Below are 26719 nucleotides of genomic sequence, written 5' to 3' on the forward strand. Positions count from 1 at the left end.
AGAGCCGCCGCTTCCAACCCTGTAGTTCCCGTGCCCTGAGGGGAATGTGCGTGTGGGGAGGTGGTACCTGGGCTGCGATTCGAGCTGGTGGGCGGCCGCCGCTGTGTGAGGGACGGGGTTTGAACTGCTGAGGGCGGGAAAAGGAGCGGGAGCGAGGGTGAGGGGACGTCCCGCCTGTGGAGCCCTGAGGGCAGCGGCTGAGCTGCTCCTCCCGCCCTCCTGCTCCTCCCTCCCCAGTCACCTCACACCAGAGAAGATTCCCAAGTTATAGAATTTATAAAGGCCTCAGTCTCATAATCCTGTTGTTTTCTTTCCCTGTTCCACTTTTAAAACCAACATATTTGTGTTCTACCCACCCGTTAGCTTTACTCAGCGTCTCTGACAAGACCAGCCTGGTGGAATTTGCAAAGAGTCTGAATGCCCTTGGCCTGGGTTTAATTGCCTCTGGAGGAACAGCCAAATCCCTGAGAGATGCTGGCTTGCTGGTCAGGTACAGATGCTTTCCTCTCCATCTCCACCAAAAATGCTCATTTGCGTCCTGAGGTTGCTTAAATAGTTTTCTCTGTCTCTGAGCCAAAATGATTGAAAACTGGTCCGAAAGCAAGTCTTCCTGTCCAAAAAAAAAAAACCAACAAAAAAACCAAACAAAAACCAAAAAACCCCACCAAAAAAAAAAAAAAGGCCACCCGAAAAGGCCCAGAGCAAACTTCAGAACCTTCTTGGCCTGAAGTTGGTTGACTGAGGCCAAAGAGTGTTACTGTGCAGGTCAGCACACAGAGGGATGTCAGGAGTGTTGTGCTGGAGATGATGTCTCCTCTGCCTCAACTCAGCTTTTTTCCTATGAGACATGTCCCTGGTGATGGCAGGGGGGTTGGAACTAGATGATCTTTAAGGTCCCTTCCAACCCAAACCATTCTAAATCAGTTGTCTTGAAATTCATAATCTGACCCTAGTGCTGCTTTCACAACCATGTGAAAGATGATCTTTGCCCAGTCCCAGAACAGGAAAGGGGACACATCAGGAATATGTTGAAGCTGACTGGAGATCATTTGTCACAAATAATTTTCCCAGCATGATGGTCAGCTTTTTCAGACGCAGCCTTTAAGTGTTGTGCATCCACTGTTTGAGAAGGGGCATGTACAGTCACCAGCTGTTCTGGCCCATCATTCTGGGGAAATTTGTTTTGGTTTCTTCCATGCTGTGATTAAAAAAAACAGCTCTGGCAAAATAGAAATTGTTCCCAGTACAGTGATGAAAATCCTGTCAATTATTTGGCAGGACAGGTGACTGTGACTACATTTTGCTTCCAGTTAATGCAGTGATAGGCCCCTGGGACACATCGGCATGAATATACACCAACTTAGGAGCTCCCTGTCCTTGCTATTATCCAGCACATGGTCATGTCTCTGACTTCTTTGCTTGGCTGTGCTGTCAGTGAAGCCTGAAGCAAAGGATGGTCACATTTCCCCTTCCCTCTCCAATTTATTGTTCCTTTACAATACTTTAGAGTGATGAAACTTTATTTAATGCTTTAGCTAAGTTGGGAAGAAGAGTACTGTGGTGTTGCTTCTTTTGAGGATGGTCTTGCATTCTCTCTATAAACCATGTTGTCTTGGCATTTGCTTATCTTGGTTATTTCAATGTATTCGAGAAATAACCATACTCAGCTAAGAGTGTGACCCATGAACTTTGTTTCCTCTCATGGGAAAAACAGTTGTTGCCTCTTTGGCATAGGCTGGGGTTTGTAGTGAAAATTATACAGTTGTTTATTTTGGGTGACTTACTGGAAAGCAGTGCCCTTTCTGTCTTCTGTCAGATGTAGCTTTAGCATAAGATATAGATCAACATCTTATGAAGAGTGAGAGAGCATTAAACCAACATTTCGGTTGTTTCTACTAATCCTGTACCTAGCAGCATTTTGCTAACTAGTTGACAAATGCCAACCATGATAAAAACAATCAGATCTATCTTAATATAGAATGTCTCATCTCAGAACTACTTCCCAGCCTTCCGTAAGAAGGATGCATCCTAGCTTGTCACTCAGCGTAGGTTTTCCCTAGCAGTTTAGTAACACACCTTCCAAATGTCATGTTCTTACTGAGATACAAGATACTGGAGTTTAGAGGAATCATGAATGTGTTTCCTCTCTAAACTCCTGTCATTGATGGAACAGTGGTGGGTTTTTTTTTTAACAGATGGACTAAAAGGAAGCTAAGTTTATTTCCCCTCCTTGCTGCCTTTAAAACTCCTAGGTTTTAAATCTCATTCCAGTAAAACTAACATTGCCAGTAAATCTAAATCACTGCCCTGATGAGGATAACAAACATTCAACCTATAGATTAAGTCAGTATGGCACATCTCTTACCATGCCATGTTTTCTTGTTGAGCAGAGATGTTTCGGACCTGACAGGGTTCCCTGAGATGTTAGGTGGACGTGTGAAAACCCTTCATCCTGCAGTCCATGCTGGTATGTTTCTGCTAATATGATTTCAGTCTAAAAAAGAAATCTGTGGGCAGTGAGGGTGGGAAGAAGGGCTTGACAGATGCCTTTTTTTAAGAGTTGTGTGGAAGAACTGGGTAATTAGAACAGGTTTGCTGTAGCAGCAGAAGGATAGGTGAAAAGCACAGGGTAGAGAAGTGCATGGTGGCTGTATTACTTCCTCTGTTGCTCTGCTGGCATCTGTGCAGTTAGCAGAGTTTTCCTCCCTAGGGCTACAAGTAATAGGTAAATGTAAATGCCTTTGCATATTCTTTGCAGAGTCAATTTCAGACATGTTCAGGCAGAGCGCTCCACTGAATTTAACCTGTGGCTCAATATGGCATAAGGAACATGACAGTGTAGTCTTTAGTGGGTGATTTCTGCATGTCTGATCTTCCCTGGCTCCTCTTCAGCAAGGAAGATGTCTGATAATTGGTCAATCTGCGCATTAACCCATCTGCTTTATCATCTCCTGTTACAGTGCTTGAGATCCCTCAAATTAAACCTATTGCCTGTCAGACTCAAGGGCTGGAGACAATCTTCTCTGACAGCCTTGAACCCAGGATTGTGCTGTTGCTTACTCGGTGCCAGCCAGTTGCCTGCTTGTTTCTCTGAGTTCCTAGACCGAAGCCAGCCACCCATGCTGCTCAGCTACCAGCACACCCTCTCTTGCTTCTGTCATTTCATAGGCTTAGTGTGTTGTTGGCTGATGAATGGCAGGTGCCCTTTTCCTCTCCATAAAGTCCTTAATGACAATTTTAATATTTTAAGGGTAGCAACTGAATGCTTATAAAGATTTTGAGATTGCTGTTCAGGACTTGGAATGCTATAGGATTTAGCACTGGGCAAAAACCCCCCTGTTACTATGGGATTTGAACAGCCAAAAAATCAGTAAAATGGAACAGGGTAGAGGACTGTTGTCTGAACTAGAATCAGAAAGTTTATGGCAGAAAGTCTCTGAGGAAAAGCACAGTCTGAAGGAAGAAGTTGAATTAAAAAATGTTGGTGATTTAATTCTTTTTCTTTTTTTTTTTTTTTTTTAAATAAAGATGTACTGTTGTGTTTGTAAATAGGCATCTTGGCTCGCAATATTCCAGAAGATCATGCTGATATGAACAAACAGGATTTCAGCCTTGTAAGGTAAATGTTGGGGGACATGATGCAATTCATCAGTAATCAAAAATGAACACTGGACACCAGTCAACACCAGGGAATGGGAGCAGTAGGGGTTGTAGCACCTGCACACCAGAAAATCTGCAATCCCCTTGCTTTTCCCTCTCTGGAGATACTGTGCTTTTAGAAATACAATTTTCTACAGTTGCATCTTCATCACTTGTAGTAAGAGAAAACTAAAGCAAGAAAGTTTCATTATGATTTCCACAGGAAACAGAGGTTTTAATGTCTTCTGGTTACCTGGCAATTTTGTTACTTTACATTTAGTCAATGTTGGGCCACGTTACATTTCTTGCAAAGTTGAATCAGTGAAGCTGGTGTATATCCCCTCGACTTGGCTCTGGGTGTCTGATCAGATGACAATTCCTGATTTTGAAATGCTTGCTTAGCAAATATACCCTTTGATATTTGCATAATGTTTACTGAGTTTCAACACATAAATAAAGAGTAGACGTGAAAAGAGGGTCAAGAACACGCATCATTTGTACAGATAGAAAACACAGAGATAGCAGACAGAAAGCTTACTTTCTGAGAGCTGTTACGGGAGCAAGTGAGCTGCAGCCAGAAGCTGAAGTAACACAGTTTGTGTACTAATGTGCCAAATGTTTTTTTCTGGTTTTGTTAGAATGTATTTACTCAGTACACTCACACAGGGCACTTTGGGACTATGTTTAACTAACTGGTGTTAACATCTAACCAGTGATTGTGAGCAACTGTTTCTATGCCAGTGGGTAGCTTCTGGTTTAGAAATGAATGGCTGAATTGAACATATTAAATTGTAGGTGTAGCCAGGATGGGAGGTATAGTTTGAGTGTGGTGATTGGGCCAGAATGCTTCTTAGCTTTTAAAAGCTATTTTAAAAACTGATGTGCCTAGGATGGATGGATTTCCAGGCTGAATTTGAAAATCTGAAATTTAAAACCACAGGAATCCTCATAGATGGCTCAGCAGTGGTGACTCTTCAGAGCAGGCTGCATATTAAAGCAGATTCTGCTGAGCTGCAGGGGGAGTAATGTGCATTTACGTCAGTGACTTATAGCGCGCTTACATCTGGAGTAGTAAGTTGGATTTGGATTGTCTTACATAAAGCAGAAGGAGCTGATCCTCAGCAGGAGAGTCTTTGCATAGTTGCGTAAAATTTACATACCCAAGTCAAGGTAGGAAACCTTGATATTGATTATCTTGATTTATCATAGAGTGGTTTGGGTTGGAAGGGACCTTAAAGCTCATCCAGTTCCAACCCCCCTGCCATCAGCAGGGACACCTTCCACTAGACCAGGCTGCTCGAAGCCTCATCCAGCCTGGCCTTAAACACTAAGATAACACAGATTATTATTTAACACTAAGATTTACACAAATAAAAGCATTAGCAATGTTAAAGTCCACAGATTCCTGGTGGGTTGCAACAGGTCAGGAGCATAAATGAATTGAGGAGCAGAGGGTATTAGAAATAGGACAATAAAACGTACTGTAGGAAAATTAGAGACATAGTGTGTTCTGAAAACCCTAGTGGAAGCTCGTCATCCCTTCTGCTTGAATTCATCACGCAGTGTTGTGTGAAACAAAGGAATATTAAAAGTTGGATGCAAGTGTATGCATCTCAGCAATTCACTGCCAATACTGGGCGTGCATTGGGGTTTGATACCTTCATGCATTCAGATCAAGGGAGTGAATTAATTCTCTTGGATTAAAAACATCGTTTGTGAAGGTCCAAACAGGTACCTCCTTTCACTACAATTCACGTGGCACTGGCAGGATGGGACAGGGCATGTTATTACTTCATGCCTTCTGGAATACAAACTGCAGCTTCTTCCAGATCACATCAAGAAAATAATTCCAGTAAGGTCCAGTCTTACCTTGAGAGGGGAAGTCAATTCTCTCTCTGCTTTCATGTGCCACAGAGGCTTTATGGGATCCAGGCTGTGCACTCAGCTTTCTTATGCTGTTGGTATTTTAAAAGTCCTGAAGGTGGTATGTAGGTCATCTTCTGCTCCTGGAAAAAATGTGGAAAATTAGACTGTTTATGCTTTGTTTGCAACGGACCTTGCTCTGGGTGCTCACTCTCTTATGAGAGTTGGTGGATGCCTATTTTCAGTACTGCTGAGACCCTGCTTTGAAGTCCTTTGAAATGGCTCAAGTTGCACACCAAAATCATTAAACATTTAAACACAGGCCCACATACTTAAAAAAACCTCTTCCTTTTAACTAACCTCTGTAAATTGTGGTTTTCTCCACTGTAACATTGTTTAATGCACAGAGTTCAGTTAAATTGTGTATCATGCATGTACTGTTGCACCACTGTAACATCACTTGTTGGCTGAACACCACTGACTCTTAAGTATTTTGGAGGAAGAAGCCTTGGCTGCAGCAATTTATGTTGGTCCCTGATCTGAGAGACAAGACCATAAAAACACTGGTAGTACCTTGTGCATTCCAAGCCCGATTTGACCTTTTTATTTCTCATTGAGTAACCCTCCCTCTCCCCTTCATTCTCAGAGTCGTAGTGTGTAACCTCTACCCTTTTGTGAAGACCGTGTCTTCTCCAGGTGTAACTGTACAAGAGGCTGTGGAAAAGATTGATATTGGTAAGTTAAAGGAGAGCAAATCTGTTCTCCAGGCAGACTTGATGCTGCTTCTGGTCTCTTAAGTGGTCTTAGGTCTTTTCTTTTTATTTGATGGCCTTGCACACACATAAAGGGCGTCTGCTAAAGAGCGCAGGAGTTGCAAAGAGCAGATTGAAGGCATAGTTGGGTAAACCTCATTGCTTATAAGCAGACCTGTGATTAAAATGGCAAGTAGCTGTTGTAACAGACTGACAAGCCATGCAGTGCCCAAAGGAAGAAGCCTGAGGTACTGTAGAAAGCTCTGCTAGAAAAGGCTGGGTGGAGAATCCTTCCTACTGAAACACAGAGAGCAGATTCAACCTCTTTTGCAGCCTCTGGCAGTGTAATAAAAATAAAAAAACATGAGCTTTGGAGAGAAAAAGCTGAAATGCTGAAAGTGCTCTGAGGATTGCTGAAAACCTCACTGCAGGAAGCTGTCACAGGGACAGGGCTTGATCTGCCTATGTGGGAGAGTAGCTAGTACCTGAGTTGGGAAGCAGGGGTGCCAGTATCATCAGCAGTTTTGCGCTTCCTCCTAGTTATTAACCCCAAAAGGCTCGCCATTCCTTCACTGCAGCATCTCTGCTTGGCAGCTTGTGAACAGTACGGGCACAGTTTTGTGCCATGAGGTTGGACTGGGATTTAATTTTCTTGATGTACTTTAGTCCAAATGATACCCAGCAGAGCTCTCTGTTAAATGTTTTATGGAGTAGTACTCACTCTGCATGTAGCAGTGCCAGCCTCTACTTTTCCTTTGCAACAGCCTAGTACCTTGTATGATTTAAAGTGGTGTCATAGCTGTGCAGAGTCAGATTTAAGGGAGAAGTGTGGTGTTTTACCTCACACAGAGGACCTGGGCAGGAATCATTAATATTTGCAGAGAGATTTGGGAATTTCACTTGCTTGGCAGTGTAAAAGTAAATCTTCCTATAGACCCCTCTCCCGCCTAGTGTTGCAGAAGACGGTGTTTAAGTGATTTGTGGAGACAGACATCCTCTTCAGGATGTGGCTGTGCTGCTTGAAGACATTCTTGACCCATCACAGCCCATGTATGACCTGTTTTATTGCCCCTGCAGCTCTGCCTGTACCTGCAAAGGCCAACCAACATGCACCTTCACCAGCAGATTGAGTCAAACTCACCAGCCTTGTGCGTTTTGAAGAGCGCTCTTACAGTCCCTTCTCCTCGCTGGAGAGTGGATTGCACATTCATCTGGCACAAAAGATTGATTGCTGCGCATCCCTTCTTGGCCTCAGATGTGGCTCTCTGCTCCGCCATCTCCAGCTGTGCTTCATGCCTCCATCCTTCTCTTGCAGGAGGAGTTGCCTTGCTGCGGGCAGCTGCCAAGAACCACGCTCGCGTGACCGTCGTGTGTGACCCTGCAGACTACTCTGCAGTAGCTAAAGAGATGGCGACATCAAGGGACAAAGACACCTCCATGGAAACCAGGCGTCACCTTGCACTGAAGGTTGGTGGTGTTGGCGTGGAGCAAAGGGCTGGGGCAGGCTCCTTTGCCTTTTGTTCATTCACTTCTTTAAACACCAAATCCTTTGTTAAGTTGGTGTTCGTGAACATCCCCTATTCTGTCCCCAGGCTTTCACCCACACTGCTCAGTACGATGCAGCCATCTCTGACTACTTCAGGAAAGAGTACAGCAAGGGGGTGTCCCAGCTGCCCCTGAGGTATGGCATGAATCCTCACCAGAGTCCTGCGCAGCTCTACACGTCGAGATCCAAACTTCCCCTGACAGGTGAGGTTGGCCTGAAGGGAGCTGTGGGATAGCTGGGAAAGGAGGTGGTTGGGCATCTTTGCCGATTGTCTTTAAAACTGAAATACCATCTTGTGCCTTAGTCCAAGGGATGGCCAGCAGTACCCTAACAACTGCTTTATTACTGAGTGCCACTAGCTTTGCAATGAAAAGGTTGAGCTGTGTGAGACAGAAAAGTTTGTCTGATGTGCCCCACGAGCCTTACTGTAGCCCCACGTTCTCTGTTGGTGTAAGATTATGTGTCCACACTGAAGACATTTTGGGCAGATTTGGTGCACCTTTTACTTGACATTGGATCCAGATTTTGCAATGGAAAACATCATTATCCTTTCGAGATGCTTTGCTCCTTTTCGTTTTCCTTATTTAATATCTTCCCAATCTTTTCATATCACCATTTACTCTGTCTAGAATCCAAGCTGGTCTTCTGTACTTTTGAATGGGTTTTGTTCCTTTTTCTTTCTTTGATGGTTTTGAACAGAGGTTTATTACCTTAGTTTTCTAGAATGCTGCTTCTGCCAATGGTGGCAGAAGGAAGGAACCCCAGTCTGACTTGCAGGAGTTTGAGACAGCTCTGGTGTGTCTCTGCCATTTTCTAGGGTGTGCCACTCAGCATTGCTGCAGTGAGGGAAAACCCTGTTTTGGAGAGAAAAAAAGTCTGGCCACTCTTGTTCTGAAGGTTGCTTTTAATATTGGTGAAAACCAGCTGTGTCTTGTGTCCTCTTGGACAGACAGTCCTCTTGTGTTGCAGAATTTCCTTGTTTGAGTGCTGGGATCTCATAGGAAGCTTCTTCATGCCTGCACTGGAAGTTGATTTGCTTGCAAGTCTGCCTCCCAGTATGGCAACAGCATTCACTTATTCTGGCCATGGATTGTTGCTAAAATGATCTGTTCCTGCTGTCTCCTGAAATGCTCACAGTCCTGCCATGTCAGTACGAGCAGTTCTTCTTGCAGGGCCAAGGCAAAAGGTTTTGAGAGCAGACTTTTGAATCACCTTTACTCTTGGCATGGATTTATCATAGAATCATAGAATCATAGAATGGTTTGGATTGGAAGGGACCTCAAAGATCATCTAGTTCCAATCCCCCCGCCTTCAGCAGGGACACCCTCCACTAGATCAGGTTGCTCAAAGCCTCATCCAGCCTGGTCTTAAACACTTCCAGGGAGGGGGCATCAACAACTTCCTTGGGCAACCTGTTCCAGTGTCTGAGCACCCTTACAGTAAAGAACTTTTTCCTAATATCTAATCTAAACCTGCCCTCTTTCAGTTTAAACCCATTTCCCCTTGTCTTGTCATTAGTTGTCCTTATGAAAAGTCCCTCCCCAGCTTTCTTGTAGGCCCCCTTCAGGTATTGGAAGGCCGCTATGAGATCTCCCCGGAGCCTTCTCTTTTTCAGGCTGAACAACCCCAACTCTTTCAGCCTGTCTTCATAGGAGAGCTGCTCCAGCCCTCGGATCATCGATGGAAGGACCAGATGAAGCATTTTGCTAAAACCTTGCCCTAAATTTCATGGCTGTGAGTGGTTCTGTTGACATCAGTTAGAGACAACACATGCTTAAAGTTTGGCTAGTGCCCAAGTACTTTGTTGAATCAGAGCCATAGTCACTATATGAAATTTATTTACTAGATTTGTAAAGAAATTTACCTGCTAGGGAGCAGGGGATGTCCTTTTTGTGTTCTTCCCTGACAGCACTGCCCATGCACCTTGGTCAACATCAAGCTCTGGGAAGCTCCCTTAGAAAGAGATGGCTCTTGTTCCAAATGGCTGCTAATTGAAGAATTCAACATAAGGGAGAATGTTCTTTTTTCTGTTCTCCTTTCACAAGAGGGGAAGTGCATGGGGACTGTGTGTGTCTTGCTCCAAGGTCATATCAGCAGCTTCTGTTAGGGAAGAGAATTGTGCTTGCATCTCCTGAGTCTCAAGCCTCTGCATTCCTCCCTCACAAGTCACTGAAGCTTTTCAGGGCTCTTAACTGGTTGCTGAGGAGCCAGGGTCATTTAACAAGAACAGTTTGTAGTGATTTTAGTTCTTGCAGGGAAAAAAACTCTTCTGCTTGCTCTCCAGACTCTGGGGAGCAGACTCTGCCTGCTTTAATGTGTCTGTTTGTGTGCTGTTTGCAGTGGTGAATGGCTCTCCAGGATTCATCAACCTGTGTGATGCTCTCAATGCCTGGCAGCTGGTGAAGGAACTCAAGCAGGGATTAGGCCTTCCCGCTGCAGCCTCCTTCAAACACGTCAGTCCTGCAGGTAGGGTAGCTCTCTGTTGCCATGCTTTTCTCTTGGAACAGTCTCCAGCTTTTGGCAGGCCCTGCCACTGCTGTAGCTGTGTCTTTTAGGTCCCAGGGGCAGGGACCAGTAAGATGCTGTGGTTTGAGTGCCCTGGCTTGTATTTCCCACTAGGTGCTGCTGTTGGAATACCTCTCAGCGAAGAGGAGGCACAAGTCTGCATGGTGCATGACTTCCACAAGACCTTAACGCCCTTAGCATCTGCCTACGCACGAAGCAGAGGTGAGAAGCCCAGGAATAAACCAGCATGTCCAAAGAGCTGAGCTTAACGCTGAGCAGCATGCTTAGCCCTTTGCAGGCTCTTCCCTTAGCCGTGCACTCCTCCTCTGTAGGGTTTTTCTCCATAAGGGTCTGACTGATTGACTAAATGAACTGACTGCCTATCAAAAATTGCTCTCCAAGTGAGCAGACCTGCTATATTGTTTCAAAAAGGCTAAAAACGTGTTGGATTCTGTTTCTTGATGTATACAGAACTGTAGAGGGGTTTTTTTATTATTTAAATGTGTATATATGTATACAGACACACATATAAATCTATAGGATTTTGGCTAAAGGATGGATAAACAAATAGCTCTGCTGATAGCGCACTCAGCCTTCCCCTACATATGGGGTGCTCAGGAATACTTTACTTAAGCAGAAATGCTTCTGCCTGGTATTTGGTGGGTGATATTTTAATGCTTTTGTACTGGAGAGCTCACAAAAGATAGAAAAATAAGTAAATAAAAGTATCTTCCCCTGCTTAGCTGATACTTAGAGATACTTTGCTATTTCTTTAATTTTCCGTGGCATTCCTAGAAAATCTGCACAGATTATAGAAAGCAAAGCAAGCTTGATCAGGGCCACATTGCCTTGTGTTCATTTTTTGTCACTTCAGGAATGACCTTTGAACATTTTCCCCAGAAAACCATTGCATGATTGGTAGAAAAACAAACCTTTAGAATGGCAGGGACGGAAGAATTGACCTTGCTAAGTAGTAGAGCATCTGTGATGGGAGCTGAGTGCTGTTAGTTGTTCACCTTAGTTATGCCATTCAATAGGGAGAATATTTATTTAAAAAAAAAATAAAATTGCTCTTGGATATGTTTCTGGATCTGATTTCTTGCAGGAAAATCCAGATGAGAGCATAGGTATCTAAAAGCTTTCCTCTTCTTCCAACTGTCTCCCATCTAAAATCTTTGTGTATGATCCTTGCCCCTGTAGTAATGAAGCTAGTCATTACAGAGTTAGAGCTTTGACAGATGCAGTGACAAAGGAAGAATATCTGAACTATGGGAATATTTAAAGGTGCCTGTGTTTGAGGTAGGATTTTTCATCCTTGTTGCTCTTATATGGCCTATTTTTTATTTTTTTAAATTTTTTTTTGCTGTGGGATTAAATTATTAGCTCTCATGGAAATTGACTGGCTTGTAGGAGCAAAGACTTTTCTTTGTATTATGCTATAGTTTGATAAGTTCCTAAAAATATGATTTTGCAGGTGCTGATCGAATGTCTTCTTTTGGTGACTTCATTGCCCTGTCTGATATCTGCGATGTGGCTACTGCCAAGATTATTTCCAGAGAGGTTAGTTAAACAGCAGCAAATCACTCAGCTGTAAAAAGGAGAATCACACTCGATGGAATCATTGGTTTGTAACAGCCATTCTGTTTGAATTTGACCCGTTTTACTGAAGACTATTTATTGATCCATTTGTGTAATTTGGTATCTGGAGTGTGGAATTTACACCTATCTTTTGATACGTTTTTCCTCCTGCCAGTTCAAACCTGGCTGTGTGGGAGAGCCTGTGAAATAGCAGTACTTGAAATGCTGTTTTCCAAGAGATGATTGCAAACCTCTGCCTCTGAGTAGGCCTCTAGAAATGAACCCTGATTACGCTGTTCCCAGTCTTTGAACGGCTGTAATTGGAACGATAGAGGACTGGAAAGCTGATGGCCAGCCTCTTACCCAAGGCAGGAATGTGGGTATAGATTGCTACCTGCCAGTTGATAACAAGTTTTTTTGGAGGCTCAGACACTTTCCAGACTGCACTTTTAACTTTGCTGGATTCAATGTTAACTCCATAGCTGGCTGCATTGCACAAGTCCCTGGTTTAAATACAGAGCTAACCAACGGGGAGTTAATGCTTTATCAAACATGTCCATCCTGTTACATGTTGCTTATGGGTTTTTTGAGAGGGGGAAGGCATGATGCGAAGGGTTGCCTTGTACATTGGAGGCTTCTTTTCAAGCAAATGAAAGAGCATGTTTGACTGGTTTGTGAAGATAACATTTTGTATGCTAATACTTTTAAAAAAACAATCAAAAAACCCCCCACAACAAACCACCCACATTGTAGGATAAGAATGTGAAAGGTGTATATCACTTCATGGCACTGGTAGATACAAACTCTTCTTCTCCATTTCAAGTCTGTTAACAGCTCTTCTGCAATATTTTTGTCTCATCAAGGGTGTCACTGTTGAAATAAGGATTTTTTTATTTTTTTTTAAGCCATGTTTACTGTTAGGGTTGAGAAGTGGGGAAGTTGTGCATGAGCCATTTCTCCCTGGAGGGGGTATTAATTATTAGTTCTGCCTAAAGTGATGGTGGGGTATTTTTTACCAACTCTTGCCAAACAATGCTCTGCTGTTTCCTGTTTTCAGGACAGAAACCAACACTCTAATAGTGCCTTTGGTATTGTTTGGTACATCTAGACCCCAAGAAGTGTGCCTTCAGTTCCTTTCTGAAAATGGCAGGTGGAGCTTTTAGTATTAGCCCCTCTCTTTTTTTTACCTGGAAGCTGAAATCTCCGTGTGTTGCAGGTATCTGATGGTGTGGTAGCTCCTGGCTATGAGGAAGAAGCTCTCAAAATCCTTGCCAAAAAGAAGAACGGTGGTTACTGTGTCCTCCAGGTTTGTACTCCTGCTCCACTCTAACCCTCTGCTTTTCCTGTACCTGCTTTTCACAGATGTTAATGTCCAAATAGCTGAGAGGTTGATCCAGGCCCCCCTACAGAGCATGGAAGTGGTTCCTTTGGGTCTCTGGAGATTCCTGTATGAGCTGGAATTCTACCAGCAGTGTTGTGGTCATGTTTAGCCTATAGTCCTAGAGGGGAGTATTTTTATAATGCCTTCCTTGGCTTTCAAAATGATGTGGCTTTAAAGTAATTAAATCTGTGAACCAGCAAGAGTACTTCAAAGAAACAAAATTTCTGTGCTCCCTTTCCACTCTTTGCCAGCTTTCCTCTTGCTGAATTTGTTTCCTCCCCGAATTCTTTATATCTAAGACAGAGTGCTTCAGTGATGTTGTGAGCCCTGGCAGTGAGAAGTGTGTGTGCTCTATCACTGGGGGAAGCCTTGTCTGGGCAGGTGGTATTTGTAGAGCAGTTGTTTGTACAGTCAGTGATGAAGATGGAGCAGCCCAGGCAGAGTTTGGACCTGGGATGATGCACCTTTTCGTACTCCAACCAGGATGCTTGTCAAGAAATATTAATATACTGTGGTCAAGTCAGTGTCAGGTTGCCTTCCTAGTTCCTGCAGTGACTGTTGGGACTTCAAAATGATGCAGTTCTGTTGAACATGACTAACAGATTACATAATGCTGTCAGGCCTGACTTGTAGAGAGAGATGAGCAGAGAAATTTACTCTAACATTACAAAAAGAAAATCCAAGGCTTAGCTGAAGACGCAATTGCAGTGTTACTACCAGGGGGAGCTGTAGAAGGTGGCTCAGGAGCTTCAGGCAAGAAGGAATGAAATTGCAGATAATCTTGGCAGCTGATTACTTCCTGACTTCAATTAGCTTTTCAAGGATGAGGTTGCATTGGTTAAGCCTGTATCTTCAGGGCCTGTCTGCAGAGGGATGCTCAGGAAAGTTGATCTGAATAAATTTAAATGGATTAGAGAAGCCACATAAAGCGTGTGCACGCTCCTATTTAGAGCTGCTAACCTTAATCCGGTTTACTTTGTGTCTCAATAACCTGAACCAGAGCTGCCAAAATTCTTAATATAGACCTGAATGCAGTTTAACAGTTGTGTTTACACTGGTGTAAATTACCTGTGCTGGGTGCTTGTTTGGAGATGTGACCCGAGAGAGCACATCTCTGGAAATAATCGTGTTCACTGTTTCCTTTGTAATGTCCAAGAGGGTTGGGAGTTGTGTCTCGAGGCATCTATGAAGCAATTCAAAATATTTCTACTTTCCTGTAGAAGACTCTTTTTGTGGATGTTTTTCCCTTTCTGTGAAAGACTAGAAGATTTTGTAGGTTTTTGTGGCTCCCAACATGGATATTTATATATAAATATCTATGCTGCATTACCTCTCTTCACCCTGTAAATGTCACTTCGTGCTGTTGAGACCTTGCTGCTCCAGTTCATTCTAATTACTTCTGATGATTTGACGTGGTTTTCTATAAACAGTTCACTTCTTTTGGATTCTCTAGATACTGTGTTTTAATCTAAGCTATTACTGCATTTTAATTGTTCCAAGAGTGTTTTATTGGCTTATCCTTTGGCTTTTAGATGGATCCCCATTATGAGCCAGATGACAATGAGATTCGAACCCTCTATGGATTGCATCTCGTGCAGAAGAGGAACAATGCAGTCATCGACCGGTCGTTGTTCAAGAACATTGTTACAAAGAATAAAACTGTAAGTGTCAGAAGATAAATGAGCTTAAAGAGCGGTGGAATGAACTGGTGTGCTTCCCTCAAGGAAGTCATCACTCTTCTATTTAAAGAGCTCTTAAAGTATTTTAATGAAATTTAATTGGCTTTCAACAAAACAATGCAGCAAACTTTCTGCACCAAATATACTGGGGTAAATCGGGGTAGTTTGCCTTTGTTTTGATTCCTTGCATAAATAAGAGGAGCTGGCCTTGTTCTTTATCTCTGACTACCAAAATATTTGTATTTCTTATAAATGAGAAGCTACCATGTGTAATTTCTTATGGTGAGACAGCCATGTGCTAAGGACCCATTGTGATCTCATTCTGACTCACTGTTTACTTCTCCCTTTTGTGTACAGTGCACTGTATAAACTCTGGCCTTGCTGATATTGCTCATCATTTAGAGTTCACATCATCAGAAAGTTATCGGTTCTTTCTTTGTCTCTGATCTTGTTCTCATTAAAAACCAGATGTTCATGAGCACGTGATTAGTCATGGGCTCAGGAGCAAGTTCAGACATTGAGGTAATAAAAATCATTTTACTAAATTAGTAATGGAATGGACTTAAAATAATACTTAATGCAGATATTGGGAGCTATTATTGTTGTGGTCCTGTGTGCACTCAAGCATGTGCTTAGCCTTTTGCCTACGAGCACATCTGATGATAGTGAGCAAATATAGAAGACTTTGCAGGCTTAGGGCCAGTGACAGAGCTCTCTTGACCTGGTAAGATTGAATCTTATCCCTATGAGCTATGAGATGAGCTGCCAAACCAAGCATTTACAGTTCTTAATCTAAACAAAACTTGCTGGTAATTGAACAAAACATGATATTTTAGTTGTCTTGTTTTCCCTCTCTATGATATGGTACTTGTGTTGGCTTTGGAGGTTTGCAGATCACTAGCCAGTTGGCTAGTCATGATTGTTTGGATAGGCTGTTGACAATGGTGTTTTGTTTCAGCTGCCTGAGTCCGCTGTCCGAGACCTGATTGTTGCCAGCATTGCTGTCAAGTACACTCAGTCCAATTCAGTTTGCTACGCCAAGGATGGGCAGGTAACCAAATCAGACAGCTCTGTGGAGCGTGTTTTCACAGCCAGGCTGCTCAGAGAGTGCTTTTGTCAGGCTTGAGTTTTAAAATCATACAGGAAGTAATTAGGCAGGTACAGATGAACCACCCTAGACGGTGCCATGCAGAACAGTAGCTAAACCTGTGTTTCTCAGGAGGCTGCTTCAATACCTCAGTGTAATTTTTGTCATGATAATGACAGGGCTGGCTCCATCAGTGCTGGGGTTGGAAAAGCTCTTACGTGCTTCTGCGAGTTTGGCCTTGAGTCATTTCTTTCTAACCACTCTGTCCTTTTATATCATTTTTTGAGGGCATGTACATATGTTGTAGTCTGTATAGAGCCTTAGGAAATGACAGTAGTTTTCACAGCTGGATTCTGCCTGTTCAAATGGTTCTTAGGTTTATTTTCATTTTTTATAGAAGAAAGATGGGATATGCTTTCTTTTTTCCCCTCTAGGCTATTAGAAATCTTCTGTTGTCCCCTATTTTTTTAAAAGCTTATGATGGATGTTGGGATTTACAGAGGCATCATCAAATGTGTAGCTGAGATATGAATCTTGAATTTTTTTTTAAAAAAAACCTAACCCTTATTTCCAAATTATCACTAGGTGTTCAGTTTAAATCAGTTATCCAAAAGTTGTTGTAAATGAATTAAAAATTGTATTTTGCCCAGCGGTTCATTTTCATAATGCTGTTGTTCAGCTGGTTCTCTGCTCTCCATAGTAACTTTTCATTAGACCTGGATTATTTTTTTAAAAAATACAGAAGAAAAAGACAAAGAATGTTTTTGATCCTGAGCTTTGGTCCATCATAAATCATCAAAATGGACTGAGCAATGTCCCCGACAGGTACAGCCGGTGAATGAACTGCAGTGCTCTCCTTTCTGCATTCGTCCTCACCTGTGTGTTTGTCAGATTGTTGTTACAGCCTGAAAACATGGCAGCACTGTCTCACAGTCCTTTTTGGGGTCATGTGCTGTATGCTTCTTGAAAACATGTCTCTGGAGAGCTGACATTTTCCTTTTATTCGGCTTTGTTTGGTTTTTTTTCCTTGCTTTTGAATGGTTCTCTGTACTCAAGAGTGTTAGTTCTCGTAGCCCCAGAACAAAGGTGTCACTGTCTTTGCTCCTTTTCCCTTATTACAGCAACAATTTCCCCAGTGCTTTTGCAAGTCTGGACTTAATGTGGTGCTGCAGATGTTCCTGAAATGTGTGTGGTAATGCATGTACCATATGGAAGGGAGAAGGCATGAGGGAGACGTCAAAAGCAGTGTGGGCAGGCAGGGATTTCACTAACCTGGCTTCAGTGATGTTTTATGCATTTGCAGGCAAATATTTTAATCAAATATAAATGTGCATTGTCTTGGTTTGCTGTATATGTGACAGAGAAGGCCAAGATCAGAGGTCTCTATACTGCACCAAGAATCAAGGGACTTTTTTAACAGTAAAGATCAGCAGCCATTACAATCACTTTCTCAAGGAGGTGGTGAATCTGTCTTGGGTTCTTCAAATCCAAGTTTAATGTCTTCCTAAAGAGACTCCTTACAGTCTGACTGCAGAAACAGCAGTGTGGATGCTAAAGGTAGGGATGGAGAGGCTCAGATGGGAGCTCCCTTCTGGTTTTAAATATCTCTAAAAGCTTTCCTGAGACTGTTAAGTATTGAGACCATTGTTCTTAAGGTACAGATGGGGAAGGAAATAAGCTCCCCTGAAAACCAGCCTTAGTAAGACAGTGATTAGCTCAGATTCCTCTTGGTGACACTGTACAGAACTAACTACTGGTCATACCACCTACCAAGACATGGCACCAGGTGTGTGCAGTGATATTTGGGTGCAAACAAAAAAATAGCACAAATCAAGAATCAGGAGTGGAAAGTAACTTCCAGGTTGTTACACTTAAGATGCTTTCCCAGGATCTGACTTGTTTTGGGGGTTATGAGCCAAGGCTGGGAAGTCCAGCTTTCCTTCAGTTCCACTGCTTTTGGTTTTCCAGGGGTTATTCCAGCTTCACACCATCCCTGTAGCAAAACTCTTGTGTATCAGACACTGGGAATGTTTTTTGCAGCCTGGCTTCGTTGGGTTCATGAGTGGATTGGCCACTCCATCAAGGGCTGGTGCTTGTGCTAATAAGTTCTAGGAAAGTGTGGAGTGGGAGGAAGCATTTATGGACTTGAGTGTCACTTAATTTGCAGGAAGCCAGCTGCCACTAATTGCAATAAACACTTCCACTTGTTTTGTCTGACTTTCAGCACTGGCAAAGCCGGTCTGTAACATGTTGATTTAGACTTTCTTTAATGATACCATCGTGTTTTAAATTAGCAATTTATAAGTGATTCTCTTCCTTTATTCTCTGCACAGTAGGATAAAACAAACCTGTTAATTTACCTTGGTGTTTTCCACCAATGGTGCAGACATTTGTCAGTGACTTCATTGGCTGTTTTTCTTTGCAATTGTGAAGTCTTTTTTAATTTGATTTTTTATAATTCTGAATGTATTTAGAGTTTCTGTTTTCACTCATTATTCAGGGTAAATCTGAGTAAATTCAGGCCAATCTGGATCATTTTGTGAAGATCCTTTGGGCATTGTCCATCTCATCCACTTCATGCTTTTGCACAGTATTCCAGCTATGAGACGTGTTTGGCTTTCCTGAGAGCCAGAGTGTTTTGGTCAAGCAGTTCTCAACTTTCACCCAAGCTTTTTTTTATTAAGTGATTTTTCTACTCTCCCTGTATTACAGTATTCCTGACAACAGGCTCTGCTTAAGCACTTTTTGATTCCCAGGAGGTTAAACTCTGAAAGAAATGTAATTAATTTTTGTGTGGCCAATAGAGGGGGAAGGATTCCTTTGTGGAGGATTTTGAGGTTTCAGCTGTGTTTTTGTGTGGGAGAAAGCCAACATTTGAGGAAGAGGGAGATGAGGCATAGGAAGAAGGAAAAGAGGGAGAACCACAAAGTGAAAAAGGGGGAGAAATAGATACATTCAGACAGGCCAGTGTGAAGAGAGGTTCAGGCACAAGTCTATAGTTTGCATTAAGCAGAAGCTCAACCTTCTGATTTCCCCTCTTTAGACCAGAAATTCCAGGCTACACTGAAGAAACCTTCCCTACCAGTGTTGCATCAAAACACATTTTTCTGCAAATAAAAGATTTCACTTTCCCTGGATCAGCAGTTTCCAGTGAAATGCATCTTACCAGCAAGCTCTTCCCAGGCTGTCACTGTGAACTTCCTCCTAAAACAATGTGGACCCATCAGGAGGAGGCATGGAGAAGCAGCTTTTGTATTCTCTTGCCCATTAAGCCATTATAAAAACTTCTGTGCCTTGCAGATGGTGTCTCTGTAGATTCGGGGATGCCTGTGAAGAGAGACACATCACTTTGTTAAACTCCAGTACAAAGTTCTTGCCACTTGGGAGTTATTGAATACGAGCCAAAGTTCAGCTCTGCATCTTTTGGACAAAATTTAGGTCACCAAAAATGTAAAATATTTTGAGTAGCTCATAGAGGAAAGGAAAACAGTCTTTCTGAGAAGGGCGATTGGGTGCTGACAGGTAGAGTTTGATTTCTAACGTGTGCCCATGAAGGAGCTGTGTGTGTTTGAGGCTGCTGCAAGGCCGGGGCTTGCAGCACACAAGCCAGTTCATCACAGGAGTGCAAGGCCACAGCTCACAAGTATGTGATGAAGATGTGGCACCATTCTGGCTGGGAAAGAGCAGAGGATGCAGCACTTCTGGCCCATGACCATATTTTTTAGAAACCTGGGAATATTTCATAGTATTTTGGCCCCTGCTACCAGCAGTCTGGCCAGTAATCTCTACCACCTGCATCCCCAGGTAAGAACTTCTGCCTTAGCCTAGCCTGGTTTGCTAGGCCCACTCTTAAGGGCTGGGTGACAGTTAATGGTGTGCAGTGCATGACAATTTTAAGCCCTCTCCTTTGTCCAGGGAGAGACAGATGATGAACCTCCTTGGGAGAGACACTATACCTAAGCACAGCTGGTGTTGAGGTCTCCTGAGATGCAGGGCCCCTTGCAAGTTTGAAGGCTAAACAGGGTGGATGTGAGAGCAGAGGTTGGACATCAGGAATGTTTGTGGGGGTGAAGGTGTCACTAAGCCATGAGAAATTTTGCATCTATTTAGTATTTATGAGACTACTAATATCTTTGTGGGTTTATTAAGTGCCAATGACTTCAGTTATAGCTGAGCAGATGATATTAGAGAGCAGCCCAAGTCTTTCATTTGTTCCTTGGGGGAATAGTATCCAGCAGCATGTTTTATGGTTCTGGTAAGAGGTGAAGTCACTGTGTCTTGATGAATGAGAAGACAAATGATTCATTCCTTTGAGGGCAGCCTTTGACTTATAGCTTTACCATCTGTTTTGGTCTGAGCTGGAAACTCTGAGGCACTGGACAGAACCACTAGCCTCAACACAGTATCCCTGGAGCACTCCCCATGCAAACAGCCTGGGGAACAGTTCAGCTGTGGCTTCATAGGAGGAGGAAATTAATGGGAGAGAGACTTTTTCCATCAGATCTCTAGTTTGAAAGGGCAGGAGCTCTCTTTGGAAAGTAGGACCCACAGCTCTCAAAGCCATGGAGAAAAGTTGCCAGCCTGAGTTTGACAGCCATGGTGGCTAGGTCTGGCCTTTGTGTGCCTGGCATACTATCGTGGCAGAGGCAAAGCTGAGGGACAGCAGACAGGCTGGAGCCCAGGAGACCTCAGCTCAGTCCCTTGCACTTGCCTGCTGTGACTGCAGGCAGACCTTGTCTGCAGGGGACAGTGAAGCAGGAGTTGTTCTGCCAGCATCCAGTAACCAAGATTTCTCCAGCCACATGTAACTTCCAATGGTGTCAGCACCTAAGAGCTGCCTTTGTCTCCAAGGTGAGTTTGCACCAGTCCAGACAGGATGCAAGAGCTTGTTTGCATTGTGCATTGAGCTGTGACAAATGGCTTGCAGAGTTGCCTGACCACCAGACTCCAGAGTCTCTCAGAAGCATATTTTAATCTATAGTGTACCTGAAAACATTGACAGGGGTTGAATGTGTCTGATGAGAACTCCAAAGCAAGTGATGGCAAAAAAGCAAGTGGAAACTGAGCAAATACTGCATTTTCATAGAAGCTTCCTTGAGGAAAAAAAAAAATCACCTTTTGAATTTTGCTTCTGGAAGCCCTAGGTCTGTTTCATACCAGGCACAAGTGCTATTAAATAAGGTTAGCAGCAGCTATTTTTAAAATCCTGGACTCTCTGGCAGATGACAGAGTAGGAAATGTGTTGGTAGCTCCAGGGCCTTGATAATTCATGCCATCTTATGGTCCTACTGGCCAGCCTTCCTGACTGAGCAGTGGATTTACTTTCTTATCAGCCTTGACAGACAAACTGCCCTCTAATCCACCACATATCACAGTTGATCTGTTTAAGCTGTGTGTGCCCAGCCCACCAGGAAAGATGATGCTGTTTGGGTGACCTGGGCTCAGATTTTAATCCTCTAACCGAAGTGTCCTTTCCCAGAACAGGAAGGCAGCCCACCATCTCTTAGCACTCACATTTGTTTCTACAACCAACAGGATTTTGTTTCACCTTAAACAAAAACCATAATTGTATCACTCTCCTGAGGTTAATGGTTTGACTGGTGCCTGGGGCTTTGTTATTTAGAAGGATGAAAGTGTCCTGTCCTCAGAGCCACTGTCAGCTCAGTGGAGTCATGGGAGTTAGCAGTGCAGAGAGCTGTCCCTGTGACCAATTTACAAGATTGGGGATACTGGTATTTTCAAGGTTTTCCTCTCTAATTACCTGCACTCTTTCTCTGCTTCCTGTGAGGAGCAGCTAATTTGTGGGAGGTCTTTCCTAATTGCTTGGCTGGAATGCAGCTCTGATTGTGATCTCTGTGCAGCCAGGCTGACTGTGCTTTGTATCTATCTCTACCTTCAGGTCATAGGTATTGGAGCCGGCCAGCAGTCCCGGATCCACTGCACACGTCTGGCTGGGGACAAGGCCAACAACTGGTGGCTTCGGCACCACCCGCGCGTGCTCTCCATGAAGTTCAAAGCCGGTGTGAAGAGAGCAGAGATCTCCAACGCCATTGATCAGTATGTCACTGGGACCATTGGAGAGGTAAGGGCTGGCTGAGAGGTTTCCCTGGAGAGTCCAGACTCTGTGAAACAAAGCTGAAACTACTGCTTGAAGTACCAGCTGTGGGTGCCAGGACCTGCCCTGATACCTGGGCCTTTTCTCCTCTACCTCAGTCTTTTCTCCAGCCCCAGAAAGACCATGTCCTTTCATAGCTCACTTCAGAGTTGCTCAGGCTGTTTCCTCTGGCATAAAATGATCATTTCCACCCTCTGCCTACACTGAGCTCTTTCTGTGCTGGCTCCGTGCTGAGGAGACATTTGTAAGGACTCAGGCAAGTCCTAACAAAGGACAAAGTCTTACATTTGTAGGGACTTCAGGCAAGAGTGGGCTTGGCTAGTTACCACTTTTGGAACTGGTCAGTGTTTATAACAGTAGTGATCCCTGCCAGGTCAATGGATGTCAGCCACCTTGAACTCCACCTCAGTCACTGAGTTCCCTCCTGCCTGTGAGGTCTGTGGCCAGCCAACGGGGAACTGTAGATACCAGGATCTGGGTGTTGTGACTATGGCTTGGAATGTCCACAGATAGTCTCAGCAAGAAGCCAACTTGCTGGCTGTCACACTGTCAGAGCCAGAGGTGATGGGTGCACCTGCTTTATGTAGTACTTGAGCCTGGCTTGAGCTTTGTGCCTGGGTATCAGTAACAGATGATCCCAAAGAGCTGGGGGATCAAGTGGCCAGGTCCTGATGGTGACTTCCCCAAGGTCATTTCATGGCCCAGTGGCAGAGTGTCCTGATTCTCCTCTCTGATACTGCACGTGCCACCCCAGGTGCTGGAACCTCTCCTGTGCTTTACTGTGCAGCTTGGTTTCATCCGACAGTTCCCCCCAGCAGTCAGGAAGGGTTAAAGCTGCAGTTAGTGTCCAACCCTCCTTGCCCTCTCAGGGCAGATGTCCTTCCCTTCTCAATGCTGCTGTTTGCCTGTGTGGCATTCTGGCTTCTCAGAATCCCTCTGAGTTCCCCGTTAGAAGCAATAATGAGACAAGAAAATAGTATGTCCTTTTTAAGTATCAAAAGCCAAGAGCTGGACTGGGGACCTCGTGAATCATCTCTGTGAGCGGTTGCTCGTTTAAGGGGGTAAGAACTGGAGCAGTTGCCCTTTCAGAAGGTGAATCATAAACCAAGCTGCTGTTTGTCATGTGTTAAGTCATCTACCAGATCCTGTTTGCGTGTGCTGGCATTTACACAGAGCAGCGTACTGCAGGCAGGCCAAGCAGAGCATCTTGGAATTAAAGGGGAGGGAAAAGAAATCCCTCAAGCCCATGGGGTGAGGAGGGGGAAGGAAAGGAGTTAAAAAGATGTGAAAAGAGCTGATGGTGGTAATGTGTTCCCACCACCACTTGGGACTTTAAAAATCCCTGGTATGAAGTTCCCAGCAGCAGAGCTGTGGGAGCAGAAAGCCCAGCCCAGCAGGGTGTTGGAGGGACGCCATCGCTCCTGTGCTCCTGGCAGGGGGTTGTTGGGAGCCCTGGCTTTGGGGCTGAGCTGGCTCTTTGCTGTTGCAGGATGAAGACCTGGTGAAATGGCAGGCGATGTTCGAGCAGGTGCCTGCGCAGCTAACGGAGGCGGAGAAGAAGCAGTGGATTGCCAAGCTGACTGCTGTCTCCCTCAGCTCTGATGCCTTCTTCCCTTTCAGGGATAACGTGGACAGAGCTAAACGGGTAAGGGGTCACGGTGCAGCCAGGATGTCAGGGAGGCTCCAAGGAACTGTCTCTGCAGCCTGGGCTTTTTGTTTGAGTTTTGTGTGGAGTGCTAACGAGCATCTCTGCTCCACACTGCGGGCTGGAATAGCGCATCCTGCAATGGATGTTTCTCCTGATTACTGGTCTCACATGGATAGTAATTATCCATCCATTGCTCAGTTTGTTGATTTGGGATGAATAAAGGATTAAAGTTTATTAAACTGTTTAAGAATAGCAAGACAAGGGCTATTGCTTCCAGAGGAACCATTTTACTCTCATTTCTGAGCTCTGGAGAGAACTGACTGCTCACACGAGGAACTCCCTGTGAATGGCTTTGGGCATTGGAAGCCTTTGTTTGTTCAACACTTAGAATCCTGGGATATGGATGAAGGACTGGGGCTGCCAGCTCCTTTTCAGGGGGATTTTAAGTTTTCCATCCTCTAATCCTTCTGCTTACCTCTCTGTCTTTGTTCAGAGCGGAGTGCAGTTCATCGTTGCCCCATCTGGCTCAGCTGCCGACGAGGTTGTGATCGAAGCTTGCAATGAGCTGGGGATAACTCTCATTCACACCAATCTTCGCCTGTTTCATCACTGAGTTTGCCATGGGCTGTTGTGGTCCCCTCTTTGGTCACAGTCTCACCAGCAGCAATGACTGGAATATCACCAGCTTAATTGGGAGGCACCTGCAGTCTGTGCTTAGCAAGTGTTTGTAAGAGCTGTTAATGAGATCTTTCCCTGTGTTAACAGAGCATGAAGGTGCAACAAGTTGGCCTCCAGTGTAGAAAATAAGAAGTCTCTTTTGCAAATAAACATACGGTTCTTAGCTATGTGGAGTCTGTAGTCTTGTGTCAGCCAAATACTGTGTCCTCAGGAAAAAGATTTATTTTTTGTGGAGTAAATTTTATGGTCCAGACTTTACTAATTCATTAGAAGGCCTGTGAAAGCCTGGCTTCTGCCCAACTTCTTAATGAACTGATGAAAATCTGTGTTGTAAACTGAACTGAGCTGCTTTTTTAATGTTTTTTTTGAGCCGGCAGGTAATTTTCTCCAGGTGCTTCTAATCCATTATCCTCTTCCCCTATGAGGAGAGCTGAGCAAGTCCTTTGTGCAAGGCAATCTCAGTGCTGTAGCTTTTGCCCTAGACCTGTGCTTTGGGCTGAGAAGCAGTGTCAGGTTGCTTTCTCCAAGGTAAAAGACTCATTCCTGCGAGTTTGACATGCTTGTTCTCACACTGGGGAGTTCAATTCAGAGTTCATAGGCAGGGATCTGGGAAGCATCTTGCCCCGGAGCCACTTCCCTTCTCCATTGTGTGCAATTTGCATGAAGCAGATTTGAACTCTGATTAGAAAAACAAAGTGAAAATCTGGAGCACAGCAAGATGAATAAAGTAACAGCCCAGACACGTTTTTTGCTGGCAACCACTGTGATCATTTCAAAGGGCTTTGGTTTTGGTTGGGGTTTTTTTTATTCCATTTTATAAAATCTGTTCAGTTTTGGCAAGGAACAGTCCACAGTTTTGCAATAAATGCTTCTGTCGTGGCTCTGATCTCAGCTGGTACGGAGCAGAGAGTCTGCATGTGTCCCCTTTGCTCAGGGAATAGCAGGGCACATGGGTAGGAGATGGACCTGGAAGAGGGGGAATTCAGGTTGTGTTCCTGGCTCTGCTGCTCACCTGCCATGACTCTGGGCATAGATTTTATTTTACCTGATTGCCCGTTTGATCGAAACTGGTTTGAACTGAGCAAGGCAAAGATACTTACAGGGGCATGCGAGTTGTTTAAGGAATTGTAATTCACACACTGGTTTTTGGTTAACACTGTCATTCCATCCGCTTTGTCTACACGTGCTGCCCTTGCTCTGGCCTGAAAGGGAGCAGGCTCCTCTCTTTTCTGATCTCTACAGTGGATTTTTTTCTTCTCTGGTCTCTAAAGTGGATTATTTCCAAGTGGCTGGATTAGACAGGACAGAGTGCAAAGGATTCTGCTTTTTGGGCCCAGATTAAGACAGTACAAAATAAAAATGCTGCACTGCTTAACGCTGGCTGTGCTAATCCCAGCCCTGACTGCTTGCTGTGTGCCATTGCTTTCCATGGAGTAGTGGTGTGTGGAGCCTTCCCTGTTTTTATTACTTTAAAAGTTGGGTTTTGGACTCTTTTCTTCCACTGTTCTCCTCCTTACATGTCTTTTCTGTCATGCTGTTTTGACTGTAGCTGATACACTGGAAGATCCAGACAAACTTAAGGAAAAAGTTCTCTCCTGTGAGGGTGCCGGAGCCCTGGGACAGGCTGCCCAGAGAGGGTGTGGAGTCTCCATCTCTGGAGATGTTCAAACCCACCTGGACACTTTCCTGCGCAACCTGCTCTAGATGTACCTGCTTTGGCAGGGGGGTTGGACTGGATGATCTCCTGAGGTCCCTTCCAACCCCCACCAGTCTGTGATTCTGTACCATGCGGTGAGGTTCTCTGGGAATCTGTTAGCCTGTTCTTTACCTGCATCTTCTAAAGCATCAGTTAAAATAAGCATCTGGTAACAAGCATCTGGCAGCTCCTGTTCTGCTTCTCATTTCTCCTTTGCTGTTGAATCTACGGATAGAAGTTAACAGGTCCTAATCCTCCAGCTGAGATTTCTGCAGGAGATGCTAGTAAATGTCTTAACTAAGGTGATATCTTGTGCTTCCTTACTTGCAATTCTCTATGTACGTACGCAGCACCTGTAAGAGGGATGCTTTTGCCTCCTGCTGTGCCTGTGGGGAGGTACAGGAGTGGTACAGAGCTGGGGAAAGGCACCAGAGTGTCCAATGTCCGGAGCAAGTGTCCCCAGCTACCCTGCCTGGCTTGTCTGACTGATGGCTGATAAAAAGCTCTGGTCTAGTTCCAGCTGTGAGGTGACCTCACAGGAATGGCCTTTGG

The 26719-nt window shown here is 44.2% G+C and overlaps 1 protein-coding gene across 1 annotated transcript; it reads left to right on the forward strand.

The window, feature by feature from the left end:
- Positions 1-237: 237 nt before the first annotated feature.
- Positions 238-24634, forward strand: ATIC (5-aminoimidazole-4-carboxamide ribonucleotide formyltransferase/IMP cyclohydrolase; the record flags this gene model as incomplete). Its single annotated transcript, XM_010176792.2, has 15 exons — positions 238-490; positions 2391-2467; positions 3553-3619; positions 6149-6237; positions 7570-7721; positions 7847-8003; positions 10141-10266; positions 10420-10527; positions 11780-11865; positions 13100-13189; positions 14797-14925; positions 15902-15994; positions 21930-22112; positions 23635-23790; positions 24287-24634. Coding segments are annotated over 15 exons (1886 nt in total), but the record flags the coding sequence as incomplete, so codon positions are not given.
- Positions 24635-26719: the final 2085 nt, after the last annotated feature.

The sequence above is a fragment of the Antrostomus carolinensis genome, unplaced genomic scaffold (assembly GCF_000700745.2).
Source record: "Antrostomus carolinensis isolate BGI_N321 unplaced genomic scaffold, ASM70074v2 scaffold10381, whole genome shotgun sequence".
Lineage (NCBI taxonomy): Eukaryota > Metazoa > Chordata > Aves > Caprimulgiformes > Caprimulgidae > Antrostomus > Antrostomus carolinensis.